At 42.6% G+C, this 15,382-nt stretch overlaps 1 protein-coding gene across 2 annotated transcripts in view; it reads left to right on the top strand.

The window, feature by feature from the left end:
* The window catches only part of Rbm28 (RNA binding motif protein 28), a 35,276-nt gene that overhangs the window by 18,815 nt on the left and 1,079 nt on the right, over nt 1-15,382 (top strand). For both annotated transcript variants that reach the window (XM_031381338.1, XM_031381340.1), the window contains 8 exons: nt 2,143-2,216; nt 2,945-3,080; nt 3,979-4,043; nt 5,909-6,067; nt 9,211-9,360; nt 9,644-9,718; nt 12,433-12,689; nt 13,242-13,341. In XM_031381338.1, coding sequence (XP_031237198.1) covers nt 2,143-2,216; nt 2,945-3,080; nt 3,979-4,043; nt 5,909-6,067; nt 9,211-9,360; nt 9,644-9,718; nt 12,433-12,689; nt 13,242-13,341 — 1,016 coding nt within the window. The remainder of the gene's footprint in view (nt 1-2,142; nt 2,217-2,944; nt 3,081-3,978; nt 4,044-5,908; nt 6,068-9,210; nt 9,361-9,643; nt 9,719-12,432; nt 12,690-13,241; nt 13,342-15,382) is intronic.

Genomic DNA, 15,382 nt, shown 5'->3' with positions numbered 1-15,382 from the left:
GGTGAACCATCGTAAGCATTGAGGCCATCATTCATTCAGATTCTCTAGCAGTGCTGTAAGCCCTTTCTTCAGAAAAATGCCATGTCTGAGGGTTTGTGGGTTCTCAAGAGTCTATTATTCATGGTTAAGAATTTCCATTCTAAACCTTATTTTTCAACTGATAAGAATTGATTAGATAAGACTTGATCAATTTTACTTTTACTCAGTTAAAATAATGTAAGACAGTACTAAAGAGCTCCCTAGAAGTAAGGGACATTAAATCACTGTGAGCTCAGGATTATTTACCTGGAAAATGACTAGAGTAATAAAATGTCTTCAGCTCTGATAGTCACACTTTTGGACTATCATTTTCATTTTCATTTTTGGTTTGTTTTTCTGGAATGGGCAACTAGAATCTCTTAGAATACTCAGAGTGTGGGCACAACACTATTTTACTTTTATCTCCTAGATTAATACTTTTACAATGCAGCCTATAATTGATTTGCTAGATGTCTTTTCTGTTCTCTTAGTCTTAATAGTTAATTTTAAAAGCATAATTTTAATTTTTTAACTGTATTGTCATTTGCTGAAATTTTCTGATACCTTTTTTGTGTTCCTTGACAGTTTGTTTCTCATGGCAAGCCATTTTACTGCTTAGAGCTACCTGTGATCCACAACCTTAGGGGGATGCGGAGATGAGCCAGCACTGATGCTGTGATCTTATTCTTTGGACTTTCTTCTCTCTCTCTCTCTCTCTCTCTCTCTCTCTCTCTCTCTCTCTCTCTCTCTCTCTCTTTCTCTCTCTCTCTTTCCCCCCTCTTTCTCTCTCTTTCTCTCTCTCCCCCTCCCCCCTCTTTTCTCCCCTCCTTCTATTTTCTTTTTTCTTTCTTTTTGAGGCAGGGTCTCACTGTGTAGACCAGGCTGGCCTGAAACTCACAGAAATCTGCTTGCCTCAGCACTGCTTCCTGAGTGCTGAGATTAAAGGTGTACACCACCATACCTGGCCTGATTTTCTTGATATGGGATGACTAGGCAATCTGCCTGTTAGAAATCTTTACCTCCGCATCTTCTATTTCTTTCATTACACTTGTCCTTCAGTACCCACTGAGTCTTGTTCCAAGACCATGGCAAATACCAAAATTTGCAGGTACTCAAGTTCTTCATATAAAATGGCATAGTGTTTGCCTATTACCCGTGCACACCTTCCCGTACACTTTCATCTCTACATCATATATGCATTAAGGAACAAAAACAAAGCAACTTTCTCTTGGATTAGTTTAGCCAAGTACAAGCCTGATTTGAATTCTCTACTTGTGTCTACTGCCTGTCCCTAATAAAGGACTTTGCCTCATACTAATTGAACACCATAGAAAGCACGGTATGGGGAAGTAATGAGGGATCTTTATAGAAATCTTTGACAGGAGTGAGTACCTTTACTACTTCCAGCAGACCCAATATAGCAACAGAAGCTGTCCTAACAGATGTTACCAGCCTATGCCTACCTGTTGCTTTCATTGTTTATATTTGTTGTCTAAGATTGCTTCCATCCTGGGCTGGAGAGATGGCTCATCGGTTAAGAGCACTGATTGCTCTTCCAGAGTCCTGAGTTCAATTCCCAGCAACCACATGGTGGCTCACAACCATCTGTGATAGGATCTGATGCCCTCCTCTGGTGTGTCTGAAGAGAGCATTGGTGTACTCAGATACATAAAATAATAAATAAGTAAATCTTAAAAAAAAAGATTCCTTCCACCCTCTCATTGTTTTCAGCAAGTGACATGCACACACACCCCATGTACTATTTTGGATGAGGAGGAGCCTGGAAAAGTACATAAGACTATGAATATAATTAATTTCAGGGTTAAGTGTTTCTAGCTCATCTTTTACTGTTCTACTGGGCTCTCCATGATGTTGAATCAAGTGGCTGGCTGAATTTCTTTATTATTTCCTGTGGGTATCATTAGGAGATAGTTGGGATCAATTGCTAAGAAAGGATGTGTATGCTGTGGTATCTGGCTGTGATCCCTCAGCACCTGACACAGCACCTGTTCCACAGGTGCTGCTCCCCTCCCATTTGTGTCAGGCTGTGGGTGTTTTCAGGGTTGTCTTTTGATCGCTGTGGAAGTGAGGGTGTATCTTACTAAATTTTGTGCCTTTGTGCAGGTTGTGCATTCGCACAATTCATGACTCAGGAAGCAGCTCAGAAATGTCTTGCAGCGGCCTCTCCAGAGGCTGAGGTAAGGAAGGCATGTCCTTTCCCTTTGCCCAGTAGCTTCTGTCGGCCAGAGCTGATGCTTGCACCAGGTTTTTATTATTATTTATTTTTAATAAAGTGAAGACTTGAGCACTTAATATTTGCTATGCATTTAGCTTTGCATACATAGCCTTAATCCATGCTTTGAGATGATTATAGCTGCTCGTATTTCTGAAGTAAGGAAACAAGTTTGATATTTCTAGTGTCCATTGATTTTTGTCTGTGTATCAGCCGCTATTCTAGGCTAATAACATGAAAGACTGAAAGATGGTATTAATGCTATCTGTGAACCTGCATGAGTGTCTGATAGAGATACTGAGAATTTTTCTTTGCTTTTTAAATGAAGCACTCAGTTTTTAAGATGTTATCCTGCATTGTCCTTGTCTCTTAAATATTCTTACACGAACTTTAGAATACTAAACATGTTTACAGAACACTTTCCTCAGTTAGGCCTACTTTGGGCCTTTTGAGCTACTGTAAAGTAAATTCATTACTGCTGATTCTCTTTAGTACATACAGATGTGACCTTTTGTACAATTGTAAAAACGACTTTCTCAAGGGTCCACCTGTAGGTGGCCAGGCAGATGCAGCCTGTGGTCTGGCCTCCACGGCACAGTTACTGTGTGCTGAGTCCCTTTTCTTGTTCATCCGTGTTATATGCTTACTTTCTGCTTGCTCCATGTTTGAAGAGAAGGTTGTAATATGTTTCAGGGCGGTGGGCTTAAACTGGACGGCCGACAGCTCAAGGTCGACTTAGCTGTGACCCGTGATGAGGCAGCAAAGCTTCAGACAAAGAAGGTGAAGAAGCCAACTGGAACCCGGAACCTCTACCTGGCCCGAGAAGGCTGTGAGTATCTGAAGAAGATAGGAACCAGGCATCTGAGTAGCAACCCCATGGCCTGAGGGTGAACTAGCAATTATGTTTCAAATATAAAACCCAAATTTCCTCCATAACAGTGTTTTATTGCTGTTCCACTTCAGTAGATGTGGCTTTGTTAGGAACCTTCACCCGTTTTTGCAGACTAATCAGTCTTGTTCTCTGCTGTCTGGTTGCCTCAGATTATTTCCATAGAAGGATTGGAAGCACAAGGAAGAAAACTTTTAAATTACTTGCTTTTGTCTTCATTTTTAATGAGGTATTCTTGTTTTTAAGAGGTTGAAAATACAATTGAAATGACTTTTTTGGATTATGGATAGATTTTTCAATGTTTACCTAGCATCTTTCCCATAATGTTAGAAAAGAATGAGAAAATAGCTGTAAGTATGTATCAGCCTACTCCTGCGTAGACGCATAGTCCCAGCTAGTAAGGTTAGGCTGTCAGCCTTGGGATCCCAAGCCTCTGACACCATACCTCTGCCCTCTGTTTGGGCTCATCTAGTTCATTGCTGAGTGATTGGCACCTGAGTACATGAGGAGCAGCTCAGTTTCGGGGGCAGCTTGTTAGTGGAACATTCTACATTATAGCTGCATTCAGAACTTCTTCCATGCCCTTCTTTCTAACTTGCAGCATGAATGTGATGATTTTTGGAAGCAGAGAGGAACAAGATTACAAAATATTCAGTTTGTCTTTAGAGCAAGTCTAAGTCTAGAACTTAGCCCTGTAGCTATTTTCGGACCTAACTAACTGGCCAACATAGTCCTCGGGGCCCAGTACAAAGGGTTTGCATCATTCAAATCACATTCTTCCTGTTGCTCAGTGAACATTCCCTTGGTGACATCTTGGCCTTTTTCCCTCTTTCTGCAGTGATCCGTGCTGGGACGAAGGCTGCTGAGGGTGTGAGTGCCTCAGATATGGCCAAACGCGAGCGGGTAAGTAGATGAGGCACCAGCCTTAGGGCTCTCTCTCATGGTTATGTAAGTGAATCAGAAACAGTCACTGCTGCTACATTGCTCCTGAAGAGCCATGTGTAAGGACCACACTTTACCGTGTTAGAAGCATACCGGTGAAGAAGTGACTGGACTGTATTCCGAACATTGTGTCAGCATTCCGTCTTGTCTAGTTGTAAGAGCTCTTTGTCTTGTTCTTTGTTTCTGTAGTATGCATGTGTGTGTTCTGAGTAACTGCCACTAGCTCACAAAGTAGGTGTGGAGAGGGAGGGGCTGTGTGTAATTGTTATCATAAATACAGAACAACAGAATGGAAGCTGTGTAGGCAGGCTTACTAGGAACAAGAGGAACCTTAATGCTCAGGAGATGGATTTTGGAAAGAGTAGGCCAATATACCATTTGGAGGGATGGTATCTAAATTATACAATCACTGTAGAACAACTTCATATTATAAGTGTTTCTACCATTAACTGACACTTTTGCTGCTTAGTAGCATTTGCAGTCCTTGCTTAACTTTTGTTGTTGTTTTGAAATAGTCTCATGTAGCTCAGGCTGACCTTAATGTTGTATGTAGCCTATTATTTCTGAATTTCTAGTCCTCCTCCATCCACCTCCTGAGTACTGGGATTACAGGCCCACTCCATGCCCAGTATCCATGGTGCTGAAGATTGAACTCCAGATGCTGCATGTGCTAGGCAGACACTTTGGGCTATAGAGATATAGTTGGGCTATATCTCTAGCTTATGCAGTTTACCTTTAAAAAGGCAGCCTAGAGCCAGTTGGGTGGCTCAGTGGGTAAAAGTGCTTACTGCACAAGCCTAGTTGACCTGAGTTGATCCCTAGAACCTACAGTGGAGAGAATCCAGCCTCTAAAGTTATCCTTTGAGCTCTACCACATGCACAGTATATACACAATTACACATATCACAACTACCTGATAATAAAATAAAATAATTATAGGATGAAAAGCCAGCCTAGAAAGGTAAAGATAGGAAAGAGTTATGACCTTAATGCTCAGGAGATGGTGAGCAGCAAGCATGCTGTAATGGTCGCTGGAAGCAATGTCTTTCCAGCACAGGGTTTTATAGTAGCATTTAAAAGCTTTTTTTTAGTAGTAAATATCTGGATATCATGGTATTTGGGGAAGCAGTGCAATAAGATATACTGAGTTTTAGAACTAATTTTGCTAGCCATAGCTTATTAGGTTGTTTCTGTGCATTATAAAAAATAAACTTTAGGAAGTACTAGACATTCCCAGTTGTTGGGTGGATGAGGACTGAGCATAAATGCTAACTTCAGTATTATAAGAATATTTGTGCTAAGCAGGGCAGTGGTGATACACACCTTTAGTCCCAGCACTGGGAGGCAGAGGCAGGTGGATTTCTGAGTTGGAGTCCAGCCTAGACTACAGAGTGAGTTCCAAGACAGCCAAAGCTGCACAGAGAAACCCTTTCTTGAAAAAACAAAACAAAACAAAAACAAATTTGTGCTGGGGCACATTTTGAGCTATGTGGGGTTTTTGTTGGTTTTTAATCTCATTTGGCCTCATGTCAGTGCTGAGAGTTAAATATTGAGAGTTAAAAGTAGTTCCATTTTTATAGATGAAAATTTGAATCTTAAAATGTCATTGATTTCTCCAGTTGGGTGACTTTTTGGTTCATATCTGACTCTGGAGTTCATGATCATCCTGTCTCCCTGACTCTGCTTTTCTCTCCACTAGGTATTGCAAGGCAGCAGGTGCATCTGTGGCCATGGGATGGGGTTATGATTCTCTTCTTAAAGACAGTTTGGAGCCTGCCTAACAGACGTACTGTATGTTAAGAGCTTGTCTTTTTCTCCTCTCCCAGTTTGAGCTACTGAAACATCAGAAACTCAAGAACCAGAATATCTTTGTCTCGCAAACCAGGCTTTGCCTGCACAATCTCCCAAAGGCTGTGGATGATAAACAACTCAGAAAGCTGCTGCTAGAGGCCACTAGAGGAGAGAAGGGTGTTCGAATTAAGGAGGTGAGCAATGCCTTGTCATGCACAGCTTGTAGGCACGAGCATTCATTTCAGGCTGTGGTGCCAGAGTGTCAACAGGCTTTCTTTTGGACATGTCATCATGTAAAGTTGAGTTTGGCAGTTTTATTCTGGGAACTGACTTTCATGTCTGACTAAATTACAGCAAAATGTTAGGAAACCTCTGTTGTGAGTTAATTTAGCAAGCATTTATTCAACAACTGCTGTGTGGTCAGCATTATATAAATAATATAATGTGGATTTTGCAGAGAATACAATTTATGTGGTTTGGTTCCTAAAAGAGGGGTGTGTGTGTGTGTGTGTGTCTGTGTGTGTTTGCATACGTACACATACACATATTTGAAAGAAAGGGAAAGAGAGGGAGAGAGGAGGAGGGGAGGGGCAAGGAGAGGAGAAAAGGGAAGAAAAGAGAAGAGGGAGGGAGGGGAGGAAGTACACAGAGCACGTGCAGGGCACACTCGTAGATGTCAGAGGACACCTCAGTCGTTCTCAGTCAGTCCTTCCTTCCACCTTGTTTGAGTCAGGCTCTTTTGTTCACTGCACAGCCCTGCTTACCATTCTTAGAGCTGCTGTTTCCACAGACACTCCCTATTCCACCCTAGGGGCTCTGAGATTACAGACACCATCATGCCTGGCTTTTACATTGGTTCTGGGAATCTGAACTCAGGTTCTCCTGCTTACATGGTGTCTTCTTTTTTCCAAAATACTAATTCTTTTTTATTTATTTTTTATTCTTTAAAGATTTATTTGTTTTATGTAAATACACTGTCACTGTCTTCAGACACACCAGAAGAGGGCATCAAATTACAGATGGTTTTGAGCCACCATGTGGTTGCTTGGAATTGAACTCAGAACCTCTAGAAGAGCAGCCAGTGCTCTTAACCACTGAGCCATCTCTCCAACCCATACATGGTGTCTTAAGTTAGAGTTTTATTGCTGTGAACAGATACCATAACCAACTCTTATAAAGGGCAAAATTTAATTGGGGCTGACTTACAGGTTCAGAGGTTCAGTCCATTATCGTCAAGGCTGGAGCATGGTAGCATCTAGGCAGGCATGGTGCAGGAGGAGCTGAGAGGTCTACATCTTCATCTGAAGGCTGCTAGCAGAATACTCACTTCTAGGCAGCTAGGGTGGGGGTCTTATAGCCCACACCCACAGTGACACGCCTACTCCAACAAGCCCATACCTGCAAATAGTGCCATCCCTGGTCCAAGCATATATAAACCATCACACATGGCAAGCACTGTGCCCCTTTTGCCTTTCTCTAGCCCTGAAGAAGCATTAACTATGTGAGGCTTCGATACTCCGTCGTAAGCAGTCTTCATGTTGACTGCATGTCTTCAGTTGAGTTCACGCTAGCACTTAGTTCAGCTTCATCTCTTTTGAAGGCCTTACTGTTACCATTATACTGGCCTGAGACTGTTGGTTGTTTCTCCAGACAGGCTGAGCTCTTTGAGAATAAATGTATCTCATTATCCCCAATCCTGGGGATTCTTTGCATAATCTGTTGAGCTTTATATTTAAAAATGCCATTGCCAATATTTTTGGTGTGCTTTGCTGTTTTATAGCTGTAAACCGTATGCCTAGTTCTCAGAGGCCTCTTTAACATATTCTTTGTATTGAGGAAATAGCTTGAGAGAACAGTAATGTGTCAGAACGTGTCTGCCATCACAGTTAGTAGTAAGTACCCACAGTATTTCATGCATGCCCATTTGAACTCATTACAGGTTAGTGTACTTCTGTACATTGTACAGTATATGTATTGTATATACAGTATATAACTATTTTCTCTAAGACAAAGCCTCCATCTTGGAGGGAAGGTGAGTTGGTCAGCTTAGAAAGGAAACAGCTCTGTAAAGACTCAGGACGTTTCTGAACCTGACTGGATACTTTAGACCTCTTACAACTCAAGCATATGTAAGCAGCAAGGACTGCTGAGATGCACTCTTAGCAGGCTGAGGCTTGAGGAGGCCAGAGACCTGATAAGCTGCCTGGAGGAGGCCCAGACCATCAAGCTACCCGGAAAAGACACTAACCTGTCAAGCTGCCTTCAGTTTGTGCAGTGTACTACAGGTGTGCAGCGTGTGAGCTGTCGGCCATGGTAGGGTGGGCTTTTGGTAATGCAGCTGTCTTTGGGTCATTTCTGCTTCTGTAAGAAACCCCAGTAAAGTCTCTGGCTCACCAGCTGACTTTGATGGTGTCCTTACCTTGGTCTGTCTTTGCTTCCTTGTCTTGGGTAAGTAAATGTTTGTTCTTGTCTCTCCAGGAATCATGACTAAAGCATTATATTTTTCCCCTTAATTCCTTTATTTGTGTAAGTTCTGCATCTCAGTGAGATATCTTGAGTGTTTTAAGTGAATGAAAATATTAAAGTCAGGAATTCTTTCTTCTCTTCATCCCTCTGCAGTGGACAGAGTAGGATCTATGCATGGAGTCGTTGTAGTATGCATGTGTCTTTCGTACTTGACTCCTCCACTACAGAAGAACAGCAGCTCTAGGCAGTAATGTTGTATAAGTGGTGTATTTTCTCAGATTATTTTCAGTGCTTCTCATGACCCTAGGATATTTATTGTATCCTGACATTTAGAGAAAAATGTGTACCAAAGAGTTTCTGCCTCTAACCCAAGGTAGCTGAAGCTTGCTGTATTCTGAGACTATCCCATGTCAGGGTATGTTTGTTTAATCTCAAGCCATCGGGTCTGCTTTCCTCCCACCTCCTTTCATTTCCTCCTGGGGCTTTCTTCAGGGGCTGGATCCTTGGACAGTTCTCCATTCTCAGCAGTGACTTGCTGAGAAGCTGAAGAACCATGTGCTTCTCTGTTACATGCATTACGAACAGTTACAAATTTTTCTCAGGGTGTTGAAGAGATGGCTTAGTGGTTATGAGCACATAATGCTCTCACAGAGGACCTGGTTTTGTTTCCCAGCTCCAGGGAACCGTTTGCCCTCTTGTAGACTCCACGAGCACTGCATTCAGGTGCGCATGCGTATATGTGGCCAGACACATATACATAAGATTTTAAAAAATAGATCTTAAAAAAATAAATACATTTTTCTCTGGAAGGTTTTATTTCTTATTCATAACTACTGTTTTGTTTTTCTTTTCTTTCTTTTTCTATTCATAGTGTAGAGTGATGCGGGACCTTAAAGCAGTTCATGGGAAAATGAAGGGTCAGTCCCTGGGCTATGCCTTTGTAGAGTTCCAAAAGCATGAGCATGCCCTCAGAGCCCTCCGCCACTTCAACAACAACCCAGAGATCTTTGGGTCCCAAAAGGTGAGTCTCCTTCTTCAGAGAGACCTGTTTTCTCAGAGTAGCTGCCTCATGTCTCCAATATTTGGGTGGTGGGAAAGAGTACCAGGTGGACTGGGTAGAGGTGGGGACAAGAGATGATGAATCTGGGTGAGATGCTTCTAAAGAGCATGACTGGGCAGACTGCCTGCAGAACTGGCCTTTAGAGAAGGCATGAGAAACAGCCTCAAAGCTGACAGAAGCGGGTGGAGGAGCAACTGCACTCACAGACTATAGTCTTATGAATGACATTGTCTTCCTCTGACAGAGACCGATAGTGGAGTTCTCTTTAGAAGATCGAAGGAAACTTAAAGTAAAAGAGCTAAGAATCCAACGCGGACTGGTATTGAACTTGGGTTTGTTTTTGGTGTGCGAGTGTGTGTGTGTGTGTGTGTGTGTGTGTGTGTGTGTGTGTGTGTGTGTGTGTGTGTGTGCGCGCGCGCGCGCGCGCGCCTGTGTACCTGTGTCATGGATTCTAGAGGTCAGAAGACAACTTGGGGAACTTGGTTCTCTTTTTCTTGCATGTGCATCCTGGGGATTGAACTCAGGCCATCCGGCTTGGTGGCAAGTGCCTTTACTTGCTGAGCCATCTTCCTGGCCCTTGTCTGTAGCTCTGACTAAAGCAGAACTTACAGAGATGCCTCTGCCTCAACTATTGGGATTAAAGGTGTGTGCCTTCATGCCCAGTCTTTTTTTTTTTTCATGGGGCTTAATTAAACTTCCTCTTTTCCATTTTGTGCTTCTGCCAAGTAGCGTTTACTCTGTTTCCTAAGGCTCTCTCTGGTGGTTTTTCCTTTGCTGTCCCTCTCCTGAGTGCTACATAGGAGGAGGGAAAGGGAAGAAAAGCAAACCAACATTGAGATCCACCATGAGTTTCTGCATAGTATGTGGGCCATGTCAAAACAAGTGGCAGAGGCTAAGCTCCAGAATCATCATCATCATCTGAGACAGGGTCTCCCTTTGTTGTTCAACTTGCTTTGAACTCAAAATCCTCCAGTCTCAGCACAACTGCTGGTTTTAGACCATTTTCAATTTGTGTGGGGAGAAGGAAGAAAGGAGCTATTTTCCTTTCTTAGCTACATGTTCCCTGGCAAGTTACTTCTCTGAACCTCAGTTTATAAATGGGTTAAAAACATTTGCATTCCTCATGTGAGGAGGCTTAACTGAGCTGATACTCAGCTTGTAGTTACTACTCTCTTTACCCATTTTCCCTTGGGACATGCTAAGCTAGATTATTTGGGGGTCCATAATTCTTATAGCACTCATCAATACTGTACTACCTTTTGCATGCATAGAGAACATTCATAGCGTTCTGTGTATGCTAAATGCTTGACAACCAGATGAATGGTAGCAGTGGCTAAAACTGACCTTTGTTGGAGACCCTGAAGTCTTACTCTTGGACATAACAAATTGCCTTTAGCCGTTGCTTTGGGGTGTCTGAAGCTGCTGTCATTTTCTTTGAAGTCTTTGTTCCCTGTGCTTATGCACATACTGCACATCCTTTCTTCTAACTCATTTCTTATTCAGAGCAAATGAACCCTCCGACTGTCAGATAAGCCCTCGTTACACAGGCTTTCATCAGCTTACTTGGTTATTGTTGTGTTTTGTTTTGTTTAAGATGTTCTATTTACAGATGTGCCTTGTATTAGTTACTGTTCTGTTGCTGAGATAAAACATCATTACCAAAAGCAGCTTAGCGAAGGAAGAGTTTATTTGGCTTCATGCTTCCCATCAAGAGCCCATCATGGCGGGGAGACTTAGCAGCAAGCAACAGGCATGGCCACAGAGGAGGAGGCTGAGAGATCCCATCCTCGTACTACAAGCTGGAGCAGAGAGAACCAGCTGGAGTCAGGGCCAGGCTGGGAGCTCTCAAAACACATTAGCCGACGGAGGATATTCCATTCTCAGCCTGCTTCAGCACTAGTAAACCTCCAACACCCTGACCTCCTTTCTACAGCTCTAGCCTCCTCACCTTCCTTACTTCACTGGCCCCTCTCTGACACTTTTCCCTTCTTCATGGTGACCTAGGTTTTGCATCTATGACTTTCCTTCCTCTGGAGGAATTTGTTTAGCATTTCTTGAAAAGCCAGTTTCCTGGCCACAGTTCATTTGTTCCTTTAAAAAAAAAAATATTTATTTATTTACTTACTTACTTACTTACTTATTTAATGAATGTGAGTACATTGTAGCTGTCTTCTTTTCAGACACACCAGAAGAGGGCATCAGATCCCATTACAGATGGGTGTGAGCCACCATGTGGATGCTAGGAACTGAACTAAGAACTTCAGGAAGATCAGCCAGTGCTCTTAAACACCAAGCATCTCTCCATTCCTACTCGTTCCCTACTCGTTCTTACTTAGAAAGTCTCTTTCACAGTGTTAAAGATAATTTCATTGGGTAGAGAATTCTAGATTGGTAATTTCATCTTCTGGAACTTCAGCTACCTCCTGTTATCTTCTTGGCTTCATGGTTTACTGCAATGTGACTGATAAATCCAGTTGTGGAGTTTGGGGTGTTTATTTTATTGGTTTTCTCTCAGCCCTTAGGCCTATAGCTTAATGTCTGTCACTGGTCTTAAAAAATTTCTAGCTTTATTACATTAAATAGTTTTTAGTTTTGTTTCTTCTGCTTTTGTTCACCTTTTTCGTGTGTTATACTTTGGTGGTGGTGGGGGGGTGTCTTTTGAACCAGGGTCTCTTGTATATAGCTTAGGCTGGCCTCAAACTCCTGATCCATTCCTTCCTTCCAAGTGCCTAGGATTCCAGGTGTGTGTTGTCATGCCTGGCCCATCTTTCACCATTGACAGTTGTCTCTTCTTACTGGCTTTTGAATATTGGGCTACTGCTTGCTGCCTGTTTGTTTTCTGTCTTGTCCCCTGCCTAGTAGCTATCTGTTACTCGACAGCTTGTAAACTTGCTTGCATTGACTTTTCTGTGAACTTATGTGGGGGGCAAGTTCCTCCCTGACCCAGCTCATGCCAGGCTCCTCCTCTGCTGCTACTTTCCTAGCAAGTAAACCTCAGCTGGAAATCAGGTGGCAATTTCTTGTTTTATGCAGCAAAAAATGGGATCCAAGCCTGTAACCAGGAAGCCCCAAAAGGAGCAAAAAGAAGTTGAAAAAGACAAGCAACAGAAAGCAGTTCAGAGCGCCACACAGGATCAAAGCAAGGCGCCTAGAGAACAGAAAGGGAAGGCCGGCTCCACCTCGTGGTCAGGGTTCCAGACCAAGGCTGAAGTGGAACAGGTGGAGCTGCCTGATGGGAAGAAGAGAAGAAAGGTCCTGGCACTCCCTTCACACCGAGGCCCCAAAATAAGGTGAGATGCAGGAGAGCCACTAAGAGGAGGGTGCTTCCAAGTGCATTGGTTTTGATGTAGCTCTTTGTCTTTGTAGCGTGTGCTTGGACAAAAGGGGTTATTGTGCTTCCTTCCCCCATGGGAGGTTAACAGGAAAGCCTAGGCCCCGGCAGAGGGAACCTCCGAGGAACCATCAGGGCAGACTGCTAAGCCGTCCTTGTCTTTTCTAAGCTTTTCCTGGCCAGCTCTGTCAGCCAAGGGTCACCTATTTATCTCTCTTTGAGACAGTAGATTAGTGCTGTGAACAAATGATCTTTAAAAAAAAATGGTGGTAAGTAAATGAAGGTTTCTGTGATTTCCATTGAAGTCACAGGCAAAAATAAATACAGAGAGACAGACAAATTAATATGTAACTCTTATGACTTAGGATATGCTGTTCTGGACTCTAAGAGTGACTACTTCTAGGCTTAGAAACAGCTATGTAGAAAAGAAATTCGCCTCTTATGCTCTCGTAGATGCCAAGGATACTAACCAGAGAAAGGATTCTGTGTGACATTGGCTATCTTATTTCAGGCTGCGGGACAAAGGCAAAGTGAAGTCCCTTCCTAGGAGGCCAAAGCCCCAGATGGGTCAGCGGAAGCAAAGGAAGCAGCAGTTAGCGTCTTCCCTGCAGGTGAGCTTTGCTTGTCGCACGTGTGTGCATGTGTGTGTGGTTTGTGGTCCCACGGCTCTGTTGGCTGAGCAGAGAACAGACTGCAGATAGTAAGGCAGCAGCTCTTAAGAGGATGTGGCACAGTGTAAAAGTGGGAGGAAAGTCAGCCCTAGTCAATCTACTTGAGCACTTAGCTTGTGTGTCCCGTGCCGGCTTTCCCCCCAGGAGAATGTATGAAAGCAAATCCCACTTTACATGAATATGTCTCAAGAGATAAACTGCTCAGAAAATCTTCAGACTACATCTGTAACAGCCAAGTCTTCACACACACAGTGTCATTGTCATATCTACTGAGATTAATCAAGAGTTCTTTATACCTGCTAATGTGTAGCCCCTATTAAAATTTTTCTAATTGCCTCAGAACTTTTTTATGTTTGGTTAAGATCACTTAGGATGCTAACAGAGCCACACATTACATTTGCATTATTCACCCCTCCCTTCCTTCACTCTATGGGTTTATTTTTTTCTTACCACATTTTCCGTCACGCAGTTAATTTGTTGGAGGAACGGGCCATTTTTCCTAAGGATGTATTCTGTGTTGAGCTCACTTCCTTATGGCATCGTGAGTTACTTGTCTGTGATACCTTGTTGCCTGTCTGCTGACTGTTAGGTCTGGAGGTGTAATGAGATGAGCGTTCTCGGAAAGAGCCCTTCATAGATGTTGCACCGTATTCGGTGCTGCATTTTGGCTGTTCACTGTTAGTAATGCCCAGATCAGTCAGTAGGTGTCAGTTGTCTGCTTCATTGTTCCATTTAGAAAACCCCTCCAGCCTTTTCAGGTTGGTTTTTTGTTTTGTTTGTTTTTGTTTTTGTTGTTGCTTTGTTTTGCCATGCTAGGGATTGAACCCAAGGCTGGAAGTGCTTAGCTGTTATGTCCCTAGCTGCTCACCTTTGGTTTATAACAACAGTGGATTGTTATATAGACCTATTATTTCATTATGAGTTACAGAATGGTGATTTTCTAATACATTCACCCTTTTTGTACCTAAAAATAGTGTTCTAAGAATTCTAGAAAGAAAGAAGACTCTTAAGGAATAGAAAAGGCAAGGTTAGATGATATTTTTTCTTCTTCTTGCTGTATTAAGTTTCCAGAGTAGTGAACTAGTGCCATACAAACCTGCTCTAGTGGCCAATGAGACATATATATACATATATATATATATATATATATATATACACACACACATACATACACAAACACACACATACATACACAAACACACACACATACATACATACATACATACATACACACACATACACAGATACACATACATACACAAACACACAAGCACACAAGTACACACACACAAACACACACACACACACACACACACACAAGAACTGCTTGATATATGTATGTATGATAAAGTCCCAAATTTTCATGTAATGCTCTGTGTTTCAACCAAATGTAGTCAATCAAATGCAGCCATTATTCTTGTTCTGTCTAAGCCAACAGAAGCATCTCTGATCAGCTCCTGCATCCTTCTGAAGAGATCTTGTCTGTCTTTGGTAGTGTTGCTTTCTTGTACAAGATGTTCTAGGTGCATCTTAGATGTTTCTTTTTCAGTTTCTGGAAATAGCCAGTTTCCCAAGAAGCTCTAGTTCTTTTTAATAGAAAATAATAGTCCTGTTGGTCCTGTGCTCTCATTCATAAATATATATATTTAATTTAAATGTAGGGGTAGTTTGTCTGCATGTATGTCTATAAACTATATACATGCCTAGTGCCCCTAGAGGTTGGAGGAGGGTGCTGAGTCCTCAGTCTGGAGTTACAGATGGTTGTGTGACACAGTGTGGGTGCCAGGATCAGAACCAGGGTCCTCTGGAAGAGCAAGCGATTCTCTTAGCCTCTGAGCCGTCTCTCCAGCCTCCAGTCATGGGTTCTTGAGCATTGAGAGCAGGCTTTTATCTCCCTCCTCTTTAAGAACAAAGGAGTCGCCGGGCGGTGGTGGCGCACGCCTTTAATCCCAGCACTTGGGAGGCAGAGGCAGGTGGATTT

The sequence above is a fragment of the Mastomys coucha genome, unplaced genomic scaffold (assembly GCF_008632895.1).
Source record: "Mastomys coucha isolate ucsf_1 unplaced genomic scaffold, UCSF_Mcou_1 pScaffold20, whole genome shotgun sequence".
Lineage (NCBI taxonomy): Eukaryota > Metazoa > Chordata > Mammalia > Rodentia > Muridae > Mastomys > Mastomys coucha.
This window is presented reverse-complemented; position numbering and strand designations above follow the sequence as displayed.